Genomic DNA, 18,795 nt, shown 5'->3' on the forward strand with positions numbered 1-18,795 from the left:
TTAAACCTCGAAATTGATTCCAAACCGGTTCTAATACGGTTCTAAACGTTAATTTCATCCCCGACTTAAGTACGCTAACTCGGATCGAAACCAGTTTGAAACCGATTCGGATTCGTGGTGGAGCGGTAGTAGAACCGGTTTTACTACGGTTCGAAACTGTATCGGATACTATATGGAAACCGTATTAAAACTGTGTTGATACGGTATTAATACGGTATTGATCCTAAGTACTATAGCTCCTATAGTATATAAGTGATTAAACCTTAAGATAAAAGCATACTATATAATACTAGTATATAAATTCTAGGGCTTAGAGCAGATCCTAGATAGAGTTAATACGGACTTAACACTAACACTATATATATCTTTCTATCTTAGATCATCCTAGTAGGTAAATATATATTTGTATTTGGATAAGAATTTACAAAGGGACCTAGGTGCTCAAATAGACGGTAAATTATAAGCGTATCTCAAAGACGGCTTCATCAGCCGGTCCGCAACAAGCACGACGTAAATTCGTTGCTACGGTTCTAAATCAACCCCCTGTTCTAGGAGTAGTAGTGCTCGTAGATGATCCAGACGATTGACCGGTGGCAGCAGCGGCGGAACGATACTTAGTACTGTCGCAGACAGTTTCAGTAAGAGCTCGTTGCAGCACTTCTGCATTAGCATGCTTGGTGCAGTTCCGAGAAGAACGATTGCAGGGCTAGTATACTGCCTGATTCTTCGCAGAAATGTTTGCTTCAAGGACCCGCATTATCTCCTTTGTAGGAGCACAATATTGCCTCTGTGATTATGACATGGTACCAATAAATCCCCGCTTGCTGATTCCCACTCCATGGCAACATTATCAACGAGCGACTTCATAAGAAATATACCGCATAGCTCCTCGCTCAACAGCAACTGTGGCATCGCAAGATAGGTAACAACGCTGGTCATCAGCCACGAACGGTACATTCCGAAAAGACCTGGTATTGCTCAGTCATCATCCTCGCGCTCGACGTGATCATCATCAGGGTTCAGCAGAGCGCCAATTTGACTGCTCTCGTCCAACACGTTCCTGGCCTCTTCCCCATTTTTCAGCTTCATGTCTTCCTTTACCAATAAAGAAGTCAACTCCGGGACCAGGACGGCGTTCACATAGCCACCGACCCCAGCGGCCCGGAGCGCGGAGTCAGACTTTAAAGCCTGATTGAGTGGTTTCGTAAGCTCCGTCATAATAGCGCCCACCATGACGCGGGCCCCCTTGGGACCGTAGTAGCCTTGTTTCGCGACATCGACGATGCCTTCGTTCAGGTACAGTTTCACCGCTTTACGATTGCCTCGGGCGGCTTTGATTTTCTCGTCCAGCTGATCAAGGTAGTAGCTCGGAGTACTTCGGTTGATAATCTCCTTCAGCACGGGCAGTTTTGGGGGGACTCGGACAGTCTCGAAATTGTCCCAGTTGATGTCTGGATATCCCCGGTCGTGCCACTGCTCGTGTGCTTCGGCCACTTGGTGCTGCAGACAGAAATCTTGCTGTTTCTTAAAAGATAGAGTGCGAAGATTATCGGGGACAAATAACGACGCTGAATCTTTAACTGCCTTTTGGCAGACTGGACAACGGAAATCGGACGCTTGGCTTCCCTGCGAGGTGATATCGTCTTGCTCCAGCAGCTCGCCCTGGTGTTCTAAAATGAACATGGAATCAACGGAGGACAAGGACGACGTCGACCCTGATCGTCTGCGGGTATTTTCTCTGTTGTTGGAAGCTTCCTCTTCGAACACGGTGGCAGTAGTAGTAGCAGTAGACGTGAAACTAGGCAGGTCGGGCAGCTGAAACCCGCACTCTTTCGGCGTCTCTTTCTTGGGCAACTCTGCAATGTTGAGATCCGATTTTAAAGTGCTAGGGCTCTTGATCTTGCTCTTCCCAGTCATTGCAGCAGTAGGCATGAAACCGGCCTTCACATTCGGCGCATTTTCATGCTTGGTTACCACGCTGTAGGATACGAACTCCTGTCCGTCTACTGGTAATGTAGGCTTATTCTTCAGTGGCTCCGGCTTCTGAAACGTCTTCCGGTTCGCATAACTCTTTTGTAGCCTTCTCTTCTGGGAGCCAGACGAAGTCCATTCTGCCATCGGGTCTGGCACTGCGGTAAAATCTGTAGTCACGGCGCTCAGTGTATCCAGACTTGGCTCGTCGACAAGCTTCCTCCTCTTCGATCTCCTGCTTGCTGTGGTGGGGGAGGTACGTTTCGGAGACGGACGAGAGGCTTTTGCCATTTTGCTTTCACAGTCCTTTGCAAGGCTGTTGGCGTCAGGTTTTGTGGCAGTGTTGTAGTCCTCATCGTCGCTGCTTAACGGCTGGGCGTAAATGGCCAGGTCATCTTCATCTTGGGCTGTTGGCGCCATGATGCACTGTTTGCCGTGAGCGTCTTCTATCGCGGCTCGAGTAGTAGTGGTTCGGATCGCAGTCTCTGTGCCTCCAAAGGTACTCAGAAGATTGGGGCCCCGGTAGTTGTGTCGAGTCAAATATGTTCGCGAATAGCTTGCATTAGGTCGCTCCATATAGTCAATCAATTTTGGGTAGGCATCATAATGTCCTCCATAGCCTAAGGGCGAGGACTGAACCAGCACCTGTGCTCGTTATTAAAGAGGCTGGCACTGTCAACGCCAGCTGGTACCGAGTGCAGTCGCATGCAGTCTGGCTCTCGAGGTGCAGTGGTGCCGCAATGCAGTGTGACGCGACGCGACAAATCAGCAGTGGGCAGTTAATCGAGTACTAGTGCATATTACTAGGTAGTATGTAGTAGTACTAAATAGTACTCGTACTTGGTAAGGAGCATACCGTAGGTACCTCTAGTAAGTATACCACACCTACTAGCTTTAGCATTAAATGATAATATTTAATAAGAAGTAAAAGGTAAGTAAATGGGTTACAAAATGTCTAATTACTCGAGAGGATTGGTCCATATGCTCGGCATTGACAGAAAGCTTCCTACCGGGTTCTCATCTCTAGCCCCCATTCCGCCGACATCATCAGATGCCTGGGGGCAGGTTCACAAGAGCAGGAAGCAGCAAGCGATGACAGGACCATGTCTACAAGAAAGGTCTGCAGCAAGCCTTGGGACGGTGTCGACAGAAAAGGGGGTTTAGACCGAGTCCTCATCCCTCTCACGAACCCAGCATGGCTTTTCTTCTGCGGGCTTTGGTTTTCGCGCCACCCTTAACATACTGAATAGCCTTGTGGCTTCGCTCCTCGAGTCCTGCATCCTCGCCTCGGTGTCCCTCCATCCAGCAATTAGTGCAATAGAGATCTCCATCACAACCCATGCATCGTAGTGTGGCGTCGTCGTTGCAAATAATGCACCATGTGTCAATTTCCTCGTCAGTACAACCGACGTTAGTCTTTGCACTCGGCTTGCCCGCCGTTACCGACTGTATGGTAGTCGGAACCGACGGGAGGGACAGCCCGGCGAAACGTGAGACCAGATCCTCATCAATGTTGGATTCCGCCTTCGGCTCAACCGGTTCTGGTAATTTCGACGGTGTGGATGGAAGATCTGAAATGGACGACGTCGGCTCAGCAGAAAACTTTGATGACGGGTCAGCTTCCGGTGGATGGACGTCCTGTTCAGTCTCTGACTGCGTTATGTCTGGGTCCGGAGGCTCGTGTCTAACTTCATCAAGGATCTTCTCGAGCAGTTCTTCGGCTTCTCCATCAAGTGCAATCCTGGATTTCAGAGGAGCTCCACTTGATCCTTCGTCTCGGCCCCATTTCTCTTCCTCTTCCGGTTCTGGCTGAAAGAAAGATATATCAATGGCGGGGATCCTGGCTTCGGAATCACCCTGCGACGTCTGCTCTTCGCCGGTCAACTGCCCCTGGGACGCATCCGCAAGAGCCGATTTTGCAGACTGTAACAGACTGGCGATCTGCTCTTCCTCACTTGTGGCAACGTGCCATGTCTCACCGGAGCCTACATCAGCCAACAGTTCGTCCAGCATTTTGTCCTCATCTGTCTCATCTGGCGAACTCTCTGTTATGGGGTCCTCGCGAGTGGCTGGATTCCCTCCTAGGGATTTCCATCTTGTGACAAGGTCGGAATGAAGGGCGCGTGCCGGAGCAGGGTCGATTGGTAGGGAAACACCTCGTGCAAGCGGCGCCTGTAAGCTGATTCTGTTAGCTCATTTTCCAGTATGGCACAGTAAGTGCTTTGAATTACTTTGCCTGCTCAAATGTAACGGTCGACTTTCTCAGCGCGTTCAGTCGGGAGAGAAGGTCTCGATCTGTAGATGCGCCCGAATCATCAGACATCACGTTGACTCCCAAGTAAGAGCATCATGTCACCATGTCAGGCTTCATAGATAGCCTGCTATGATCGCGAAGTTAATTGCAAGAGAGGGTTTGGCCAGAGGAACCTTCAAGCAGCGTTGTCACGATTCACGCAACTCTATATTGCACGCCGTTCAAAGTTAGGCGAAGAGGGTGGCTACGTCATTCGCCATTGGCTGAGTGGTCAGCCTTGTGCCTGACCGCAACAAGGCTGCCCCAAGATAACTTCCGCGTACATGGCTCTATGGCTCGATCGCACAACGGCTACCGCGCCAGCTTTGAGGACACGTGCGCCACCGTCTACTCAAGCCATAAGTAGCTCTGCGAGCTACAATGTAGAGTGAGCAGATTGTACACCTCTCCATTCTCCCACACATTCCTGCAGAAGCCGGGATATCGTCTCCTCTCCACCATCTTCGAGTTGACTTGGCTCGGGCCAACCCTTCCACGCGACCGCGTCGGTGCTGCGGAGAACGCAGGCTACACCGAAACAGCAAAGAGATGGGGTCATCAACAGTCCCAGTGTCAGTCTCTCTCAGTACCAAGGTGGGAGGGCAGGTCACATCGAGGTACCGGTTCTGGACATTCGTCCAGAGCAACCACACAACATGGCTTGCTACCTCTTAACATACATTATCGCTCTTTTGACCAGCCGCAGGGTATATTAGGATTCCTTGCCGGCCGGAAGACGTTCTTGATGCCGTCGTCCCTTTTGCCTGATCAAAGCCCAATTCTCTGTGGAGTACACTGCCAGGAGTGACTGTCGATGGTTCGACTCTGTCCGCGGCGCAATAAGCCTCATAACGATGTCGGAGCGAGTCGACAACAAAACAGTGGTGCTATACCAACCTGAGACCACATCTGGGTATCTTATGCGTCTCTCTCAGGTGGGCAACTTGAGCCTCTCCTCTACCACCTTGTAGAGGAGTCCAACTGATAAGGATCTTCAAGTGTTGAGAAGGTTCATTGCACTTTGGAAAGCCTCAAGCACTTTTGCGTCTAGGCCGAAGTCAACAGAGCCTCTCTTATATGTGAAGACCAACTTACGATGTGCCTGCTTCTGTGCAAGCGCTGTTTCCGTGTTTCGGGTAATGGCGATCCGAGTCCGCAACCTACACCATCAGCTTCGGCGTCATGGGCCAGGCAGAAATTCATACCTTTTGATGGCTCGCTCGGCCTCATAATCAGCGGAAACCTGCATGTAGAGCATGAATTGCTGGGCTGAATTAGCGCTAGCCGGTATCATCGAACAGGTTAAGGTGTCCAAACCTCAAAGCGAGCACTAAATTCGCTCATAATTTCTTGTTCAGCGGCCACCTTCGACTGGACCTCTTTGTTGTACTGTGCCTCCAAGTCATCCCAGTCCATGGGCTCCAGGTCTGCTGCTGGGTCTCTTTCGTCAAGTGACCGTTCAAATTCTTGGAATTCAAGTTCCAGTTGCTGTCGGTAGTCTTCAATGTCTTTGACAAAGGTATTTTGTGTCTCCTGGGGTGGGGCCACATTGTGATTTGTCGTTACCATGCCTTCAGCCCCTGTATCATTCGTTGCAGTCGCCTTGTTCGGCCTTATACCCTGCGAATTTGGTACAGGCCTTGCTATGGGGGTTGCCGATGGTTGGGGTCCTTCCTGGGGCTGCGGCACGACATTGCTTGACTTTTGAAATCTCGAGGGAGTAGAAGGTGTTTTCAGCGATTTCACAGACTCGTAGACTTCTTCATTGGTGCGTTTCCTTGCTGTACGAGGAGACTGATGGTATCCTGGCCTTGTTGGCAACGGTGAGGACTCTATGGCCGTAGCAGAATCAGCACTTGGGTTCTCCGACTGAGTCCCCTCGTCCTGAATCGGAGAGTCAACAAGCTGCTCTTCTGAGTCCATTCTTATTCCTTGACTCTTTCAACTCCATCATCAGTTCCAACTGAAAGTGTCATCAAACCACCAACTTGGATCAGCATCATTGTCAACGTCGGTTAAACATCGGCCTCAATCACGTGTCAGTCACGCTAACTACTTACATCGTTAGCGTGCATCTAGCGTGACACGCATTCACGTGATTGTGTCCTCCCTCATCAACTGAAGGGAGTGAGACGTCATGGACCGACCCTCTCCAAGTCCGAGTCGGGTGCCCAGCGTCCAGTCGCTAACAGAACTAAGAGATCGGTAAGTAACAAGCCTATCACACGTCCACTACTCTCATTTCGAGAGACAAAGCAATGCCAACACGGTTCTTCGGGACTGTGCTCGATGCGCATTCACTCTAAGCCTTGTTTTGGTCTAACATCATGACTCCAGGCTTCCATCCAGCAGATCTACGCCAGACCCGCAGGCATCGCTGGATGCGGAGGCCCAAGCCGTCAAAGACCACGAGATCACTGAACATGAGATCAAAGATAACTTGAATCCCGATCAATCATCCTACATCATGGTTGACAAAACTCCAAAGATGCCGTGTTCGGTCTGCCAAACCCAGCTTTCTCAAGAGGGAGGAGTTCACTGCGCAGGCTGCGCCCGCGCCGCGCTCTACAATGTCCGAACCGAACTCGCTAAAGTCTTACTCGAAAAGGAAGCACTACGTCGCAAGGTTGAGGCTATCACTGGGCCTGAACCAGATCCTTCCCAGCCTCTCGATGAGGAGACCGCAGCACTGCGAAGCGCGTGGCAGGCCCAGAACATCCGCAACCAAGTGCAAGAGAGCAAAGAACGGACTGAAGAAACTTATCGCCTCATCTCAGAGAAGAAGAAGGAACTAGAAGAGAGGAAGGCGAGAGCGCAGGAACTGCGGGAGAAACTTGGCAAGAGGCGAACCAACCTTGCCCTCGCCGAAGAATCCCTGGCCAAAGACAAGAAGAAGCACGAGGAAGTGAAGGAAGCCTACGGCAAGCAGAAGGCGGCACATGACACTCTTCATAACCAAATTGTCGAATCTAAAGCGGCCCTGTGTCGAAAAGCAGCCGGTTTGTTGAAGCTGCAACACACCAAGAAGAAGACCAAAGACGGTGTGGTAAGAGACCGGTACACTATTGGAGGTCTATTGCTGCCAGATCTGAGAGACATCAACAGTAAGTCGCCCAAAGCATCCCGCACTTGAACTCCGCTGACAATCTCCAACAGATTTGCGATGTACCGAGTTGACTGCGGCTATTGGAAACGCTGCTCGCCTCGTCATCCTCACAGCCTTCTATCTCGGTGTCAGACTGCCAGCCGAACTCACTTCTGCTCGCCCTGACTATCCGCTTCCCACAATCAACACTCCACTCACATCTTATTCTGGACAGCGAGTACCACTCCCTGGCAGTGGCACCAGTCTCTCAGCGCCCAGCAGTCCTACAACTTCTCGACTGGATCTCAGCTCCTACCCGCGACCTCGTCCCCTCTATATCGGGTCCGACAATCACGAGGAATCTGTCTCACAATTTGCCAAGAAAGAACCGGTTGCATTTAGCTTTTTCCTAGAAGGAGTATCGCTTCTCGCTTGGGACATTGCATGGCTCGCTCGTACACAAGGCTTTCTTGCAGGCACGGAGAGATGGGAAGATGTCTGTGACCTTGGTCGCAACCTGTACGAGATGATTTTGGGTCCTCCACAATCTGCCGCAACTTTCCGCACCCTCACTCCACGAGATATCAAGAACCGCCAACGCCGCTCCGAGAGCACCTCCCTGTCTGTCCCAGAAGGTGGTCCTGCTATCTCTGGCCGCCTTGGTTCACAATCCCATACATCTACACATACTCACCTCGGCCGAGCGACGGACAACCAGACGCCCGCCTGGCGTCTGAACAAGTACACCACAATCGTCGACCCGTTGAAGAAACATCTGCTCACGGAGATGAACAACGCCGAGTGGGAGCTCCTGGACGAGCAGGAGTGGGATGACGGTGGAGAGAAGATGGACGAGGCGGTGTTCATCAAGACCCGGGCAATGGACGGGAAGGAGTACGATGATGCTAGAAGCATCATGACCACCACGACCGCCACCAAGGTGGCCGGTACGGGTGGAGAGGAGGATGGTGCCCGGGGCAAGGGCAAGAGTGGCTGGACCAAGGTTAAGAGCCGCGAGAAGGTCTAGACTCTTGCCCTTTGCGCCCGGGGGCCCAGCTTGAGTGCGTGGGCGGCGGCCACTGAGCCCAGTCTGTTTGTTTTCTTTTTTTTTCTGGTTTGTTAGTTTAGATACCCCTTGTTGCGCGAGGCACGCGCCTCGTCCGTTCGGCATTGTGACCGCCAGCGGCATAAGTTGAGAATGATAAGTTTGCAAGAAAAATGCCCCTTCTTCTTTCTACTTGAGTTGGTAGATGACATCCCGGAGTGGATGACAGTCAATAGGTGTACTGGGGTGGATGAACTCCCGACATCTATTCATGACGGCTGTCATCATGATAACAACCTCGCCTTTGAGTTGTTTGGTACCTGTAGTATGAAGTACAGTTGCTACAACCAGTAGCCCAGCGTTCATAACTGCGGAGGACGACCAGAAGCCAGCAGAATGAAGAGGGCGCAATCATCTCAGAGGTGCTATAGTAATTAGTGGTCGGGACCAGTCTGCAAAAAAGGAAAAAAAGGAGGCCGGAATGCATGATGGGAGGCTGGGTGTTGATATGGGCATGCTTGCGTAGCCTCGTCCGTGCATTACTCTGGGCTAATCGGCGGCACTGCATGGCAGCAAGGCTGGGGCCTCGTGGGCCGCGTGCAGCGGTGTCAGCGGTGGGGGCTGTAAACACACACCACCACCACCACCTTTGTTCTTTCTTCACCCTTGCACGCAGTTTGGATTCCTGTGCACAGGAATGCTCTCCCTGTCTTCAGGTGAGGTACTGTAAATGGTCAAGCTAAGCTACAGACAATTTCGTGGGAGGTTTTGTTATCTCCGTGGCCCATACTATATGTGCTTTACACAGATTGGCTGCTGCAAGAATCTGTTCCCCTCCGTTGTTTATTTCCACGAATTATAATCAGATTGGCGCACTGTTTGTTTACAGTACTCTCTTTGCAACTGTGTGACTTGGTGGAGAGTTAATTTGGGTCCTGTTTGGAACATTGATCTTTTAAACTGCAGCGCCTCACCTCCTGCCAAGTCGTGCCAGTGGCCGAGGTCTCGGTGCGACAGTCGAAGGTCTTGTTCAGCAAGGATAGGTACCTCTCATGAGGTATCTTTATAAACAAGGCTGGGAAAGGGGCGTGTGTTACGTGGCCAGCACCCGAGTCTCAGCCTATGAGCGTCGACAGCGCACGAAGGGCTGGAGATTACGGGCGGTGCGTAGGGAGGTCACGGCGCCTGGAGCACGTCCCTTCCAGGTGGCTTCTGGGGCATGTTTGCACGTTCTAGGCTTGCTTCCATGCCTAAGGTACCACCTAGTACACGTTTTTTTCGAAGATTTACTGTACTAAATTATGCACCTCGGATTTCCCATCACACTACACTGCGACGCGTTGGTGTATCTTGATTCACTTCGATGGATCACCTTCTTGGCCGGCTTGCTGCCTACCGGGCGTTTTGAGCAAGCCTCGTGGCCCGCCATGTGGTGAACCTCACCAATGACTGCTGTTCTTGATCACAGGGTATGCTGAACACGGACCACTGCAGGCAGGATCGTGTATCACCAACTCCGCCTGTGCGGTTCAAATTCACATCTACTACACCTCCTGTACAGTACACTCTCGGGCCGGGCCTCGTGCGTTTGAGCCTCGCCATGTCCAAATGCGGCCTCTGCGCGTGCGAAATCCAGTGAGACTCCTTTGTTCGCACTCGGCGCAAAGAAAGAGATGTCGCAACCCCAGCCATCCAGGTCATGCTTTCATTCATTCTTCACTTTGTTCTGTACTGGCTCCCTTTTGCCTATTCGTGCATTTCTTAAATTCATTCGCCGTTGTCTGTGCGCGTGCCGTATTTTGCCAGCCACTTCTCACTGTCTTCTGCAAACGGGACACAAGCCTGATCGAGCGTCACCGCCTAGCATAACCCAACGCAGGGCACATGAGGCGCCCGTTTTCTGTGCCATTCACTCCTTCACCCATCCAGGCGCACAATAAGTTCCCGCCTTCTGAGAAGTTTCAATCTTGTCCGAGCTCTCAATCTTTCTCGTATTCCAACAACGATAACCACCACTGCTGGAAACTTACCTTTTACCACGAAACTCAGAACATCAGCACAGGTAACACAAATTGACCTGTTCTGTATATAATAGGAAAACAAACCCAGAGGCTGCTGTTCTTCGAGAGATGCAGCACATGTACGGCGCAGGCGCCCTGCTGGCGCTGGCGCTGGCGGCCAATACCGTCGTGGTCGCAGGAGACTCGAACTGTTACGAAGAGAAAGGCAACTGGTATTGCTCTCAGGTCGACGCCATTTCGTATTCCAACTTCGGGACTGCTGGCCAGTACCAGAAGGTGACGGAGATGGGATCGGCTGGACAGTGCCAGTTTGCTGCTCAGTCTTACCAGGGAGGCATGGCTCCTTTAGACGGAGAGGTGAGTGACCATCCTCGAAGAAGTCCTGTTTTCAGAGTATCATACTTACATGGCATGGTGTTAGGTTTCCTGGCATTTTAGAGGTCCGATCCGTTTGAAGCAGTTCGCCTTTTACACGTCTGGTGCGAGTGAGACCAAAAGGTCCATCCAACCCTCGCCCCATCAGCGCAGGTATGCACATAAGCACCTTCATCATCATGAACGTCAAGCTAGTGCCGTCGAAGAAGAGCAGCATGCTGAAGAGAAGCGTGGCGTCGGCGACTGGGTCACGGCCGTCATCGATGGACAAACAGTCTCCTGGATCAATCAGTGGTCAGGTGTTGCGGCGACTTCGGCTGCAGGATCAGCTGCTGCATCCCCATCTCCTACAGCTGTATCCTCAGCATCTGCCGTAGAAGCCTCTTCAGCTGCTGCATACCGTGCGCCTGCTTCCTCCGCAAGCGCGAGTGTTGGCACCGGGCAGTGGGGAAGGCAGGCATACTACAACGCAGAGCAGGGTGTGGCAGATGGCCTGGTCTTTCTCAATCACCATGGCGGGCAAGGGTCGGGAGTATTTGACACGTAAGCCGTCCTGATATCCTCTGAAAGTGAAAAGCTGCTGACAATACCAGTGTTTGGGGCATGTCCTTGTCATATGCCTCTGCCGACAACACGGCAGGTTCTGCATCGCCCGTCGCATTGGCAGATACTCTGATCGGCGACAACAGCGAGTTCCTAATCATGACCGACAAACCATGCGCAAACGGCGCGTGTGGCACAGTCCGGGACGGCACCGTGGCTTACCGTGAGTAAAATGTTCTCTTCGCGGCCTACTTGGCCCAGCTAATGTGATCGCAGATGGCTTCGATGGTGCTTCGAAACTTTTCCTTCTCGAATTCAGCATGCCGCTCTCTGGGGCGACGGGTTTCAACTCTGACATGCCGGCTGCTTGGATACTCAATGCGCAGATTCCTCGAACCATTCAGTATGGCAGTTGCTCATGTTGGCAATCTGGTTGTGGGGAGTTCGATGTATTTGAGGTCTTGGATTCGGGCAACCAGAAGTGCAAGTCGACTTGGCATGGCGCTCATTCGCTCGGTGATTCGAACTGGTTTCAACGACCGATCAACGGAACCAAGAAAGCCGCTGTTGTCTTTGATGGGACCTCGAGCACAGCTCATATCATATGGTTGTCAGACGATACCAACTTTGACACAACTATTTCCCAGTCAACCGTGGCAGGGTTTCTGAGTTCGATATCAAACCCCAATTTGAACATCAAGGTTGCTCTGGGAAGTTGATTTGATGTTAATGGGGTGACTAGACGGTTCACAGGCGTTGTTTCCGGCGAGGCGGGGTGCTTGAGATCTGGGATCGGATTGTTATGGTTTTAGATAGCATGTTTCTCGTGGCCTTTGATACCCATGATGGTCCCATTATGGCGACGGAGCTTATAGGAGTTAGGGAGACAGTGCCGGCCCAGAGGGGTCCCTCCAGATGGAACTCCCTAGGATATGTGACATCCAATGAAACAAGGACAGCGTACGGGAGGTTATAGTCCAGGATAAGCTGCAAGAAATTCCACGGCTTGACCTGTACGCTTTTCGTAGAGATGAGCTGAGGTTCTGTGAGAGTTCCAAGGCTGCTGGATAAAGCCTGTATGCAGCGCCGTACGGTATCTGCGGCCGAGCATACTTTGCTTGTAGCAAATGTGCTCGCAGGGACGAGCCAGCTGTGCAGTCTTTCTTTTCCTCGTCGATGTTCTATGCCGTTCAAGTTGTGGGTAGGGATACTACTTGCCCAAGAGGAGTGAAGAAGCCATCTCTGCTGTAATCCCGCAAAAAAGGACCTAGCAGGGCTCACTCATATCCTTTGGAACGGAATGCGTCCTCACCTGATCCAGAAAAGCGTCCAGAGCCCGCAAGCGACGATATCATGGAGTCCAAAGGACCACACGAGGCGTTGATTTGGCATCCACACCCGAACTACGGGAGTCGGCGGGCCCCAGCCTCATAAGGCGACGCCAATTGCCAGACACAAAATGCCAGGGTCCCTCTCGAATCGATCCAAGCGGTTCGATTGTGTGGCCAAACTGACTCTCAAGACCCACGCATGTTTCTGTTGCTGGGGATTTCCACAAGTGCTTCAATCCTGGGACTGGTCCTGGGACGGTTGCTCGCCGGAGCGTTCCACTCACTGCAATCGCCCTCAATAATAGCCGAGTATACTGCGTGGGAAGGAGATCGTCCGAGGAGAACGCACTCCTGAATTTCGGCCAACTTTGGCAGCGAGCTAATGCCATCGCCTACAATGGTGTATATGAAGAAGGCGCACGCCCAGACTTTAGAGTCTGGCAGCTAAAGAAGCGAGGACCAGGCGAGTTCTCGTCTGGTCTTGTCTGATACAAGATTTGTGGCTTGGCCGGAGCGTACAACCGTGTCGGACCGACTCCGCGCCCTTCACCTTCGGCGCCCTCTACCGCCTAAGCCTGTCTGTCTATCATTGACACCAGGCTAGAAACGAGTATCCGGTGGAACTCAATTTCAACTTTGCCCATAGATCCTGCCAGTTTTTACCCCGTGTTATTGCTTCCCCGCGTGGGGGCATTGGGGAGAAGCCTACATACCGGTTACTATGCCGTCTGTCGTTGATTGACAAGTCCAACTCCTGATGTGCACACTCCCATCGAAAAACTGCATGCACAAGGGATAACGGCAGGCAAGAACAGCCACCGTTGGGAATTGTAAGTACGAGGTAAGGTTGCTTGCTTGCTCGCTTTATTCTCCATGTCAGGAGATATTGGAACATTACAATTTTGGATACCTTCTGTGATCTTCATATACCGCGACGTTGATCAGCCATTTGCAGTTGGCAATCGGCAACTGACCCGGTAAAGCGGTGGCCGACTGACAAGGATTCTGCTTTGCTCGGAGCTGACTCGACGGCTGTATACCACCACTGCGCTCCGCCCACAACTTTCCCCCGCAGAGACATGGGGTGCAAGGGCTTGAGTGCGGGTGCATGGCGAGCCCCCGGTCTCTTGGCAGTCTTACTATGTTGTTGTTGCCTTTTCGATTCGTCAAGAACACACCTCAAGCACCCCAAGCACTCCATTGAATACTGGGATACCAGGACGTGGCAGCGGATCCCCGAACGCCACACCGGCCTCAGCGTCATGCCATTCCCCTCGCCTTGCTAGTCCCAGCGTCGTCCATTTGCCAATATGCCTTTTCCACAGCGGAATTAAAGGAGTGTCTCTTTTCTTTAAAGGGCTCCGGCAGACATCTGAGGCCCCTCCGCTTGTAGTTCTTCGTCCTACCCATCTCGTCAGGTTACTTCGACCGACCTTTGCACCTCACGCACCCTTTCAGTGCCATCATCAACGAGTGTTCAGCGATACGCATCCCCTCTCCCATCGTCTCTGGACGTGTCGCCCTACAACGATGGCCAACGAGTATGAGGACAAAGGGGCGACAACGCACCAAGAAATCAATAGTGCGGACCCTCCAGCGATGGGCCATCATGAGTTCAAGTTCTCGTCAAAAATAAAATCGCATGATGGCGATGTCGCTTTGAGGTTGTTTCACGATCCTGATGAGCTCCATGAACCTATCGACCCGGAAGAAGAGAGAAAACTCATTCGCAAGATCGATATGCTGATTCTACCTTTAATTGCCGTCAACTATGCCTTCTTTTACATCGACAAGACCACCCTGTCGTACGCTGCCATTTTCGGTATCAGAGAAGATCTTAACCTCAGGGGTACCCAGTACAGTTGGCTGAGCAGTAAGTGAACAGCATCCGCGCGTTGAAGATCAGCCAACTGATACGCCTTAGGTTTGTTTTATTTTGGATTCCTGGTCTGGGCGTTTCCGACCAATTTCCTCATGCAAAGGTTGCCTCTAGGAAAATACGTTGGATTCAAGTAAAGCATCCTCACCATCCTGTCTGTACTGTACAACCATGCTAACCCGCCACCAGTATCTTCCTATGGGGTTTCTTTTTGATGCTCCAAGCCGCCTGCAACAGCTTTGCCACCCTGGGTGTCCTTCGAGCTCTGGCTGGAGCGGCCGAAGCTTGCGCGGATCCGTCCTTCATGCTAATCACACAAATGGTGAGCCTCCCCCTTTCGAATGAAGAGGAGATAGGACCCTGGGGCTGACGTGTGATGGACAGTGGTATACGCGGAAAGAACAGCCTTTGCGAATCGGCCTCTGGTATACCGCCAACGGCGCCGGAATTGCCCTTGGAGGGCTGCTTGGGTATGGCATTGGCCATATCAAAGGCGCCCTAGCCTCGTGGAGATACGAGTTCCTCATCATCGGTGCCCTGTGCTGCATTTGGGGAATTGTCATCGGCTACTTCATGCCTGACTCACCTGTGACGGCTAAATTCCTCAACGACCGTGAAAAGAGGATTGCAGTGGAGCGATTGACGAGCAACCAGACAGGTGTTGAAAACAAACATTTGAAGGTATGAAAAACCCACGAAGGGACTACACACGCGCTTCCCGCCCGACCTTGTTGTCCCGTTCGTAGGGCATATCTGGGGATAGTTCAGCTGGCTAACCCTGCCTCGCAGCCATACCAAGTTCTTGAAGCCTTCACCGACATCAAGCTATACCTGTTTTTCTTGCTCGGCCTGGTCGGAAACATCCCCAACGGCGGTATCTCCAACTTCGGGACGCTCATCATCAAGGGTAAGTGGTTCTTTGATATACTCTACCCTCAATATGACTTTTCTTGAATTGCTCGTCAAAATTCCCAGGATTACAGTACTAATGTATGATTGTTTCTGGATTCAGGCTTCGGCTTTTCAACCCTCGTCACCACCCTCATGCAGATCCCATACGGGTGCTTGATCATCCTATCGATCTTGGCCTGCGTCTACCTGAACGACCGCTACGACAACAACAAGCGGTGTCTTTTCATCCTAATTTTCCTGTGTCCCAACATCGCCGGGGCATTCGGTCTACGCTTTGTCCACGAATCCCACCACGTTGGCCGGTACATTTGCTACCTGTTGACGGGCCCGTACAATGCCGCGTTCGTGATGATCTTGTCGCTGCAGATTGCCAATACCGCAGGCCATACTAAGAAAGTCGTGACCAACGCCGTGCTATTCTTGGGTTATTGCACCGGCAACATTGCCGGTCCGTTTTTCTACAAGACCAACCAAGCACCGGGGTACGAGTTGGGCATATGGAGTATGATTGTGAGGTGAGTCATCTTTGCTTATCCAAGAATGCCCAGAAACGGCGGGCTATTTCGCCGTGATCTCGAGTCGTTTGTCGATGTATATGTCCTATATCGCGACTTGGTAACGAGGAGTCTTCTTTCCCGCATCTGCCACGAACGATAATGTCTAGATACTTGGACTACTAACGCTTACTTCTCCTTGTAGTCATCTCCTCGAGGTCGTCGTCATCCTCACCTTCTGGATTCTGATGAGCGCCGAAAACCGCCGCCGCGACAAGATCCAATCTCAACAGCCGGGCGGGCTGGAAGGCCGTGACCTCGACGCCACAGCCTTTTCCGACTTGACCGATCGCGAAAACATGAATTTCCGATATATCTACTAAGCCCACGGCTTGTCTTGTTACAGCGTCCGAGCCAATAACGTTGCTCGCGAGGCCATGAATGTGAATGCAAGATGAATACATTTCGGCCACCTTGACCTATCTCTGGCCGTTGTTACATGTTGAACCAGTCGAGTCGGTCTTGAAAGATAGGGGATCTAGTGCCGTCAATATATACTCCAAGGATTTCAGGGACCTAGGTCTATTAATGAATAAGAGTATACTATATATGCCATAGTAAGGTAGATTAAACCTATATCAAGCCCTATTAACGCGGTTTCGAACCGGCTCCGAGTCGGTTTCAACCCAGTTTCGATCTAAGTCGGTATACCTAAAATCGGTGATAAAATAAACGTATAAGGGCCGTATAGGAATCAGTCTCGAACTGTAGTGGAATCGATTGCGAGGATTCACTTAGGAGCTTTGAATCGATTATAGACCTATATTTACCCTTACTACTAGTAGAACTATTAGTGTACTTAAGGCAATTTACCGCCAACTATACACTAAACTGCTCGCTTAACAGGACGTTTAATAGGATACTCTAGATACTACCCGCCTTATCTAGATAAACTTATAAATTTAGGATCTAAGTAATTAGAGCCGATACAAACTCTAAATACATAGATAGTTCCGCAGCGGTTCCGAACCGATTCCGGATCGACTCCGGATCGGTTTCGAAATTATATTGATACGGTTTCAAATACTACCCTTCGCCAATAATTATGTCGATTTGACCATACTGGTACAGTACGGATCGAAACCGGCTCAGATTAATACGGAACTATATTAGACATATACTATATTCACGTAGGAGGCTACTACACACTGTAGTATACGGGGGGTGGGCAATCATGCCTACTAGTATTATTCTCGAAATTAAATGCAGTCCTTTGCAGTCGGCAAGGAAGCCGGCCGACTCTGACGGCAAATGCCATCATGGGGTATGTGAAGTCTACTGGAAAGCCACACATTTTTTTACAGTGACTAGACCTTCCTTTATAAACATTCCACTAAAGACGCTCGCAAAATGGGCGCCGCTCGAAATTTTCCAATTCTTTAATGACCAAAACGATTGCTTCCTACACTCCGGCCGCGATGTCCGGAGGGGGCAAATTATTAGATATTAGTTTTCGGAGAGGATAAAGATTTAACGAGTACTATGTGAAAAGAAAAGAAAGAACGGCGAGAGTAGGACAGAATTACTATAGAAGAGATACGCGAGCGTATCGCTGAGATACATAGGTGCCCAATCCTTCTAGGATTGATACAGTAGTAATACCGTGTTGATACGGTTTCGAAACTGTTTAGAGGATCGAATACGTATCTAACACGGTTCCACCATAGTTCGAAACCGATTCGCAACTAGTTCAAAACCATTTACGGGTTTAAGCGTATTAATACCGTATTAGCTCTATTTACTCGGATTCTAAGTTTCGATTTATCTACTAGTTTAAGTATATCTACTAGATCGAGTATCTACTAGATCGAGTATATCTACTAGTTCGAGTATATCTACTACGTACGTACCTTCTTAATTATTATCTAACTACATAGTACACGACTTCTACGCGTGCACCTTCTGCGTACTATAATACTACTAGTAGTTAATCGTTCTGCTACTCGTGTATCTTCTTAAGCGTCCTGTCAAGCGTCCTGTCGAGCGTCCTGTCGAGCGTCCCGTCGAGCGTCGCTTCGAGCGCCCTGTCGAGCGTCCTGCTTCGCGTGCACCTACTACATAGTAGTACTCGAGCGTCCCGCCGAACGCACTGTCGAACGCACTGTCGAACGCACTGTTGAGCGAGTGTGCAGTTGTAGAAATACTATAGAGTTGTAAACTCGATTTATAGCCGTATCCGAGGCTCTCGAGGCTCAACACCGTATCAACACGGTATTAAACCTCGAAATCGATTCCACTACGGTTCGAAACCGGTTCTAAACGTTGGTTTTATCACCAATTTAAGCACACCGACTCGGATCGAAACCGTATCGGATACTATATTGAAACCGTATTGAAACCGTATCAACATGGTGTTAACAGATCCTAAGTACTATAGCCCCTATAGTATATACATGCCCTCCTATAAAGGATTAATCCTATATCGATCCTATATTAACGCTATATTGACCCTACTCTAATCCTGATCGAATCCTACTCGAGAATCACTTATAGGCTAAAAAACGTATCGTAGATCACGAGAGGATCACTATAGAGATCGCTATAGAGATCGCTATAGGCTAACTAGCGTATCGAGGATTTATTTTTTTAATTTTTGAAAAATATATATTACGTAATATTTATAGATTATAGATTTGTATATCGAAAAAACTATTATAAATCATTGAATAGCGTCGTAGTCAAGTAGTAACGACGTCGCTACCATCTAGAATTTAAGGAAGAAAAATTCTAACGGAAAAAAGAGTGCCCCGAGTGGGATTCGAACTCTTTTTTGTTAACTACTAGCC

At 50.4% G+C, this 18,795-nt stretch overlaps 6 protein-coding genes across 6 annotated transcripts; 3 read left to right on the plus strand and 3 right to left on the minus strand.

Moving 5' to 3' along the window:
• Positions 1-978: 978 nt before the first annotated feature.
• Positions 979-2,547, minus strand: HMPREF1120_02168 (uncharacterized protein; the record flags this gene model as incomplete). Its single annotated transcript, XM_009156204.1, has 1 exon — positions 979-2,547. The coding sequence occupies one exon, from the start codon at positions 2,545-2,547 to the stop codon at positions 979-981; it is 1,569 nt and encodes a 522-aa protein (XP_009154452.1).
• Positions 2,548-3,153: 606 nt separating this feature from the next.
• Positions 3,154-3,984, minus strand: HMPREF1120_02169 (uncharacterized protein; the record flags this gene model as incomplete). The annotated part of the gene is made up of 1 exon (XM_009156205.1): positions 3,154-3,984. One exon carries the CDS (start codon positions 3,982-3,984, stop codon positions 3,154-3,156), a length of 831 nt encoding a protein of 276 aa, XP_009154453.1.
• Positions 3,985-5,258: 1,274 nt separating this feature from the next.
• Positions 5,259-6,187, minus strand: HMPREF1120_02170 (uncharacterized protein; the record flags this gene model as incomplete). Its single annotated transcript, XM_009156206.1, has 4 exons — positions 5,259-5,311; positions 5,360-5,424; positions 5,470-5,528; positions 5,582-6,187. The coding sequence occupies 4 exons, from the start codon at positions 6,185-6,187 to the stop codon at positions 5,259-5,261; spliced, it is 783 nt and encodes a 260-aa protein (XP_009154454.1).
• A 544-nt stretch (positions 6,188-6,731) lies between these two features.
• HMPREF1120_02171 (uncharacterized protein) lies at positions 6,732-8,376 on the plus strand (the record flags this gene model as incomplete). Its single annotated transcript, XM_009156207.1, has 2 exons — positions 6,732-7,368; positions 7,421-8,376. The coding sequence occupies 2 exons, from the start codon at positions 6,732-6,734 to the stop codon at positions 8,374-8,376; spliced, it is 1,593 nt and encodes a 530-aa protein (XP_009154455.1).
• Positions 8,377-10,523: 2,147 nt separating this feature from the next.
• On the plus strand, positions 10,524-12,052 carry HMPREF1120_02172 (uncharacterized protein; the record flags this gene model as incomplete). Its single annotated transcript, XM_009156208.1, has 4 exons — positions 10,524-10,772; positions 10,837-11,333; positions 11,384-11,556; positions 11,610-12,052. The coding sequence occupies 4 exons, from the start codon at positions 10,524-10,526 to the stop codon at positions 12,050-12,052; spliced, it is 1,362 nt and encodes a 453-aa protein (XP_009154456.1).
• A 2,142-nt stretch (positions 12,053-14,194) lies between these two features.
• HMPREF1120_02173 (MFS transporter, ACS family, allantoate permease) lies at positions 14,195-16,332 on the plus strand (the record flags this gene model as incomplete). The annotated part of the gene is made up of 7 exons (XM_009156209.1): positions 14,195-14,537; positions 14,589-14,676; positions 14,733-14,865; positions 14,928-15,224; positions 15,333-15,450; positions 15,556-15,970; positions 16,155-16,332. 7 exons carry the CDS (start codon positions 14,195-14,197, stop codon positions 16,330-16,332), a joined length of 1,572 nt encoding a protein of 523 aa, XP_009154457.1.
• Positions 16,333-18,795: the final 2,463 nt, after the last annotated feature.

This window comes from Exophiala dermatitidis (genome assembly GCF_000230625.1).
Source record: "Exophiala dermatitidis NIH/UT8656 unplaced genomic scaffold supercont1.2, whole genome shotgun sequence".
NCBI classification, from domain to species: domain Eukaryota; kingdom Fungi; phylum Ascomycota; class Eurotiomycetes; order Chaetothyriales; family Herpotrichiellaceae; genus Exophiala; species Exophiala dermatitidis.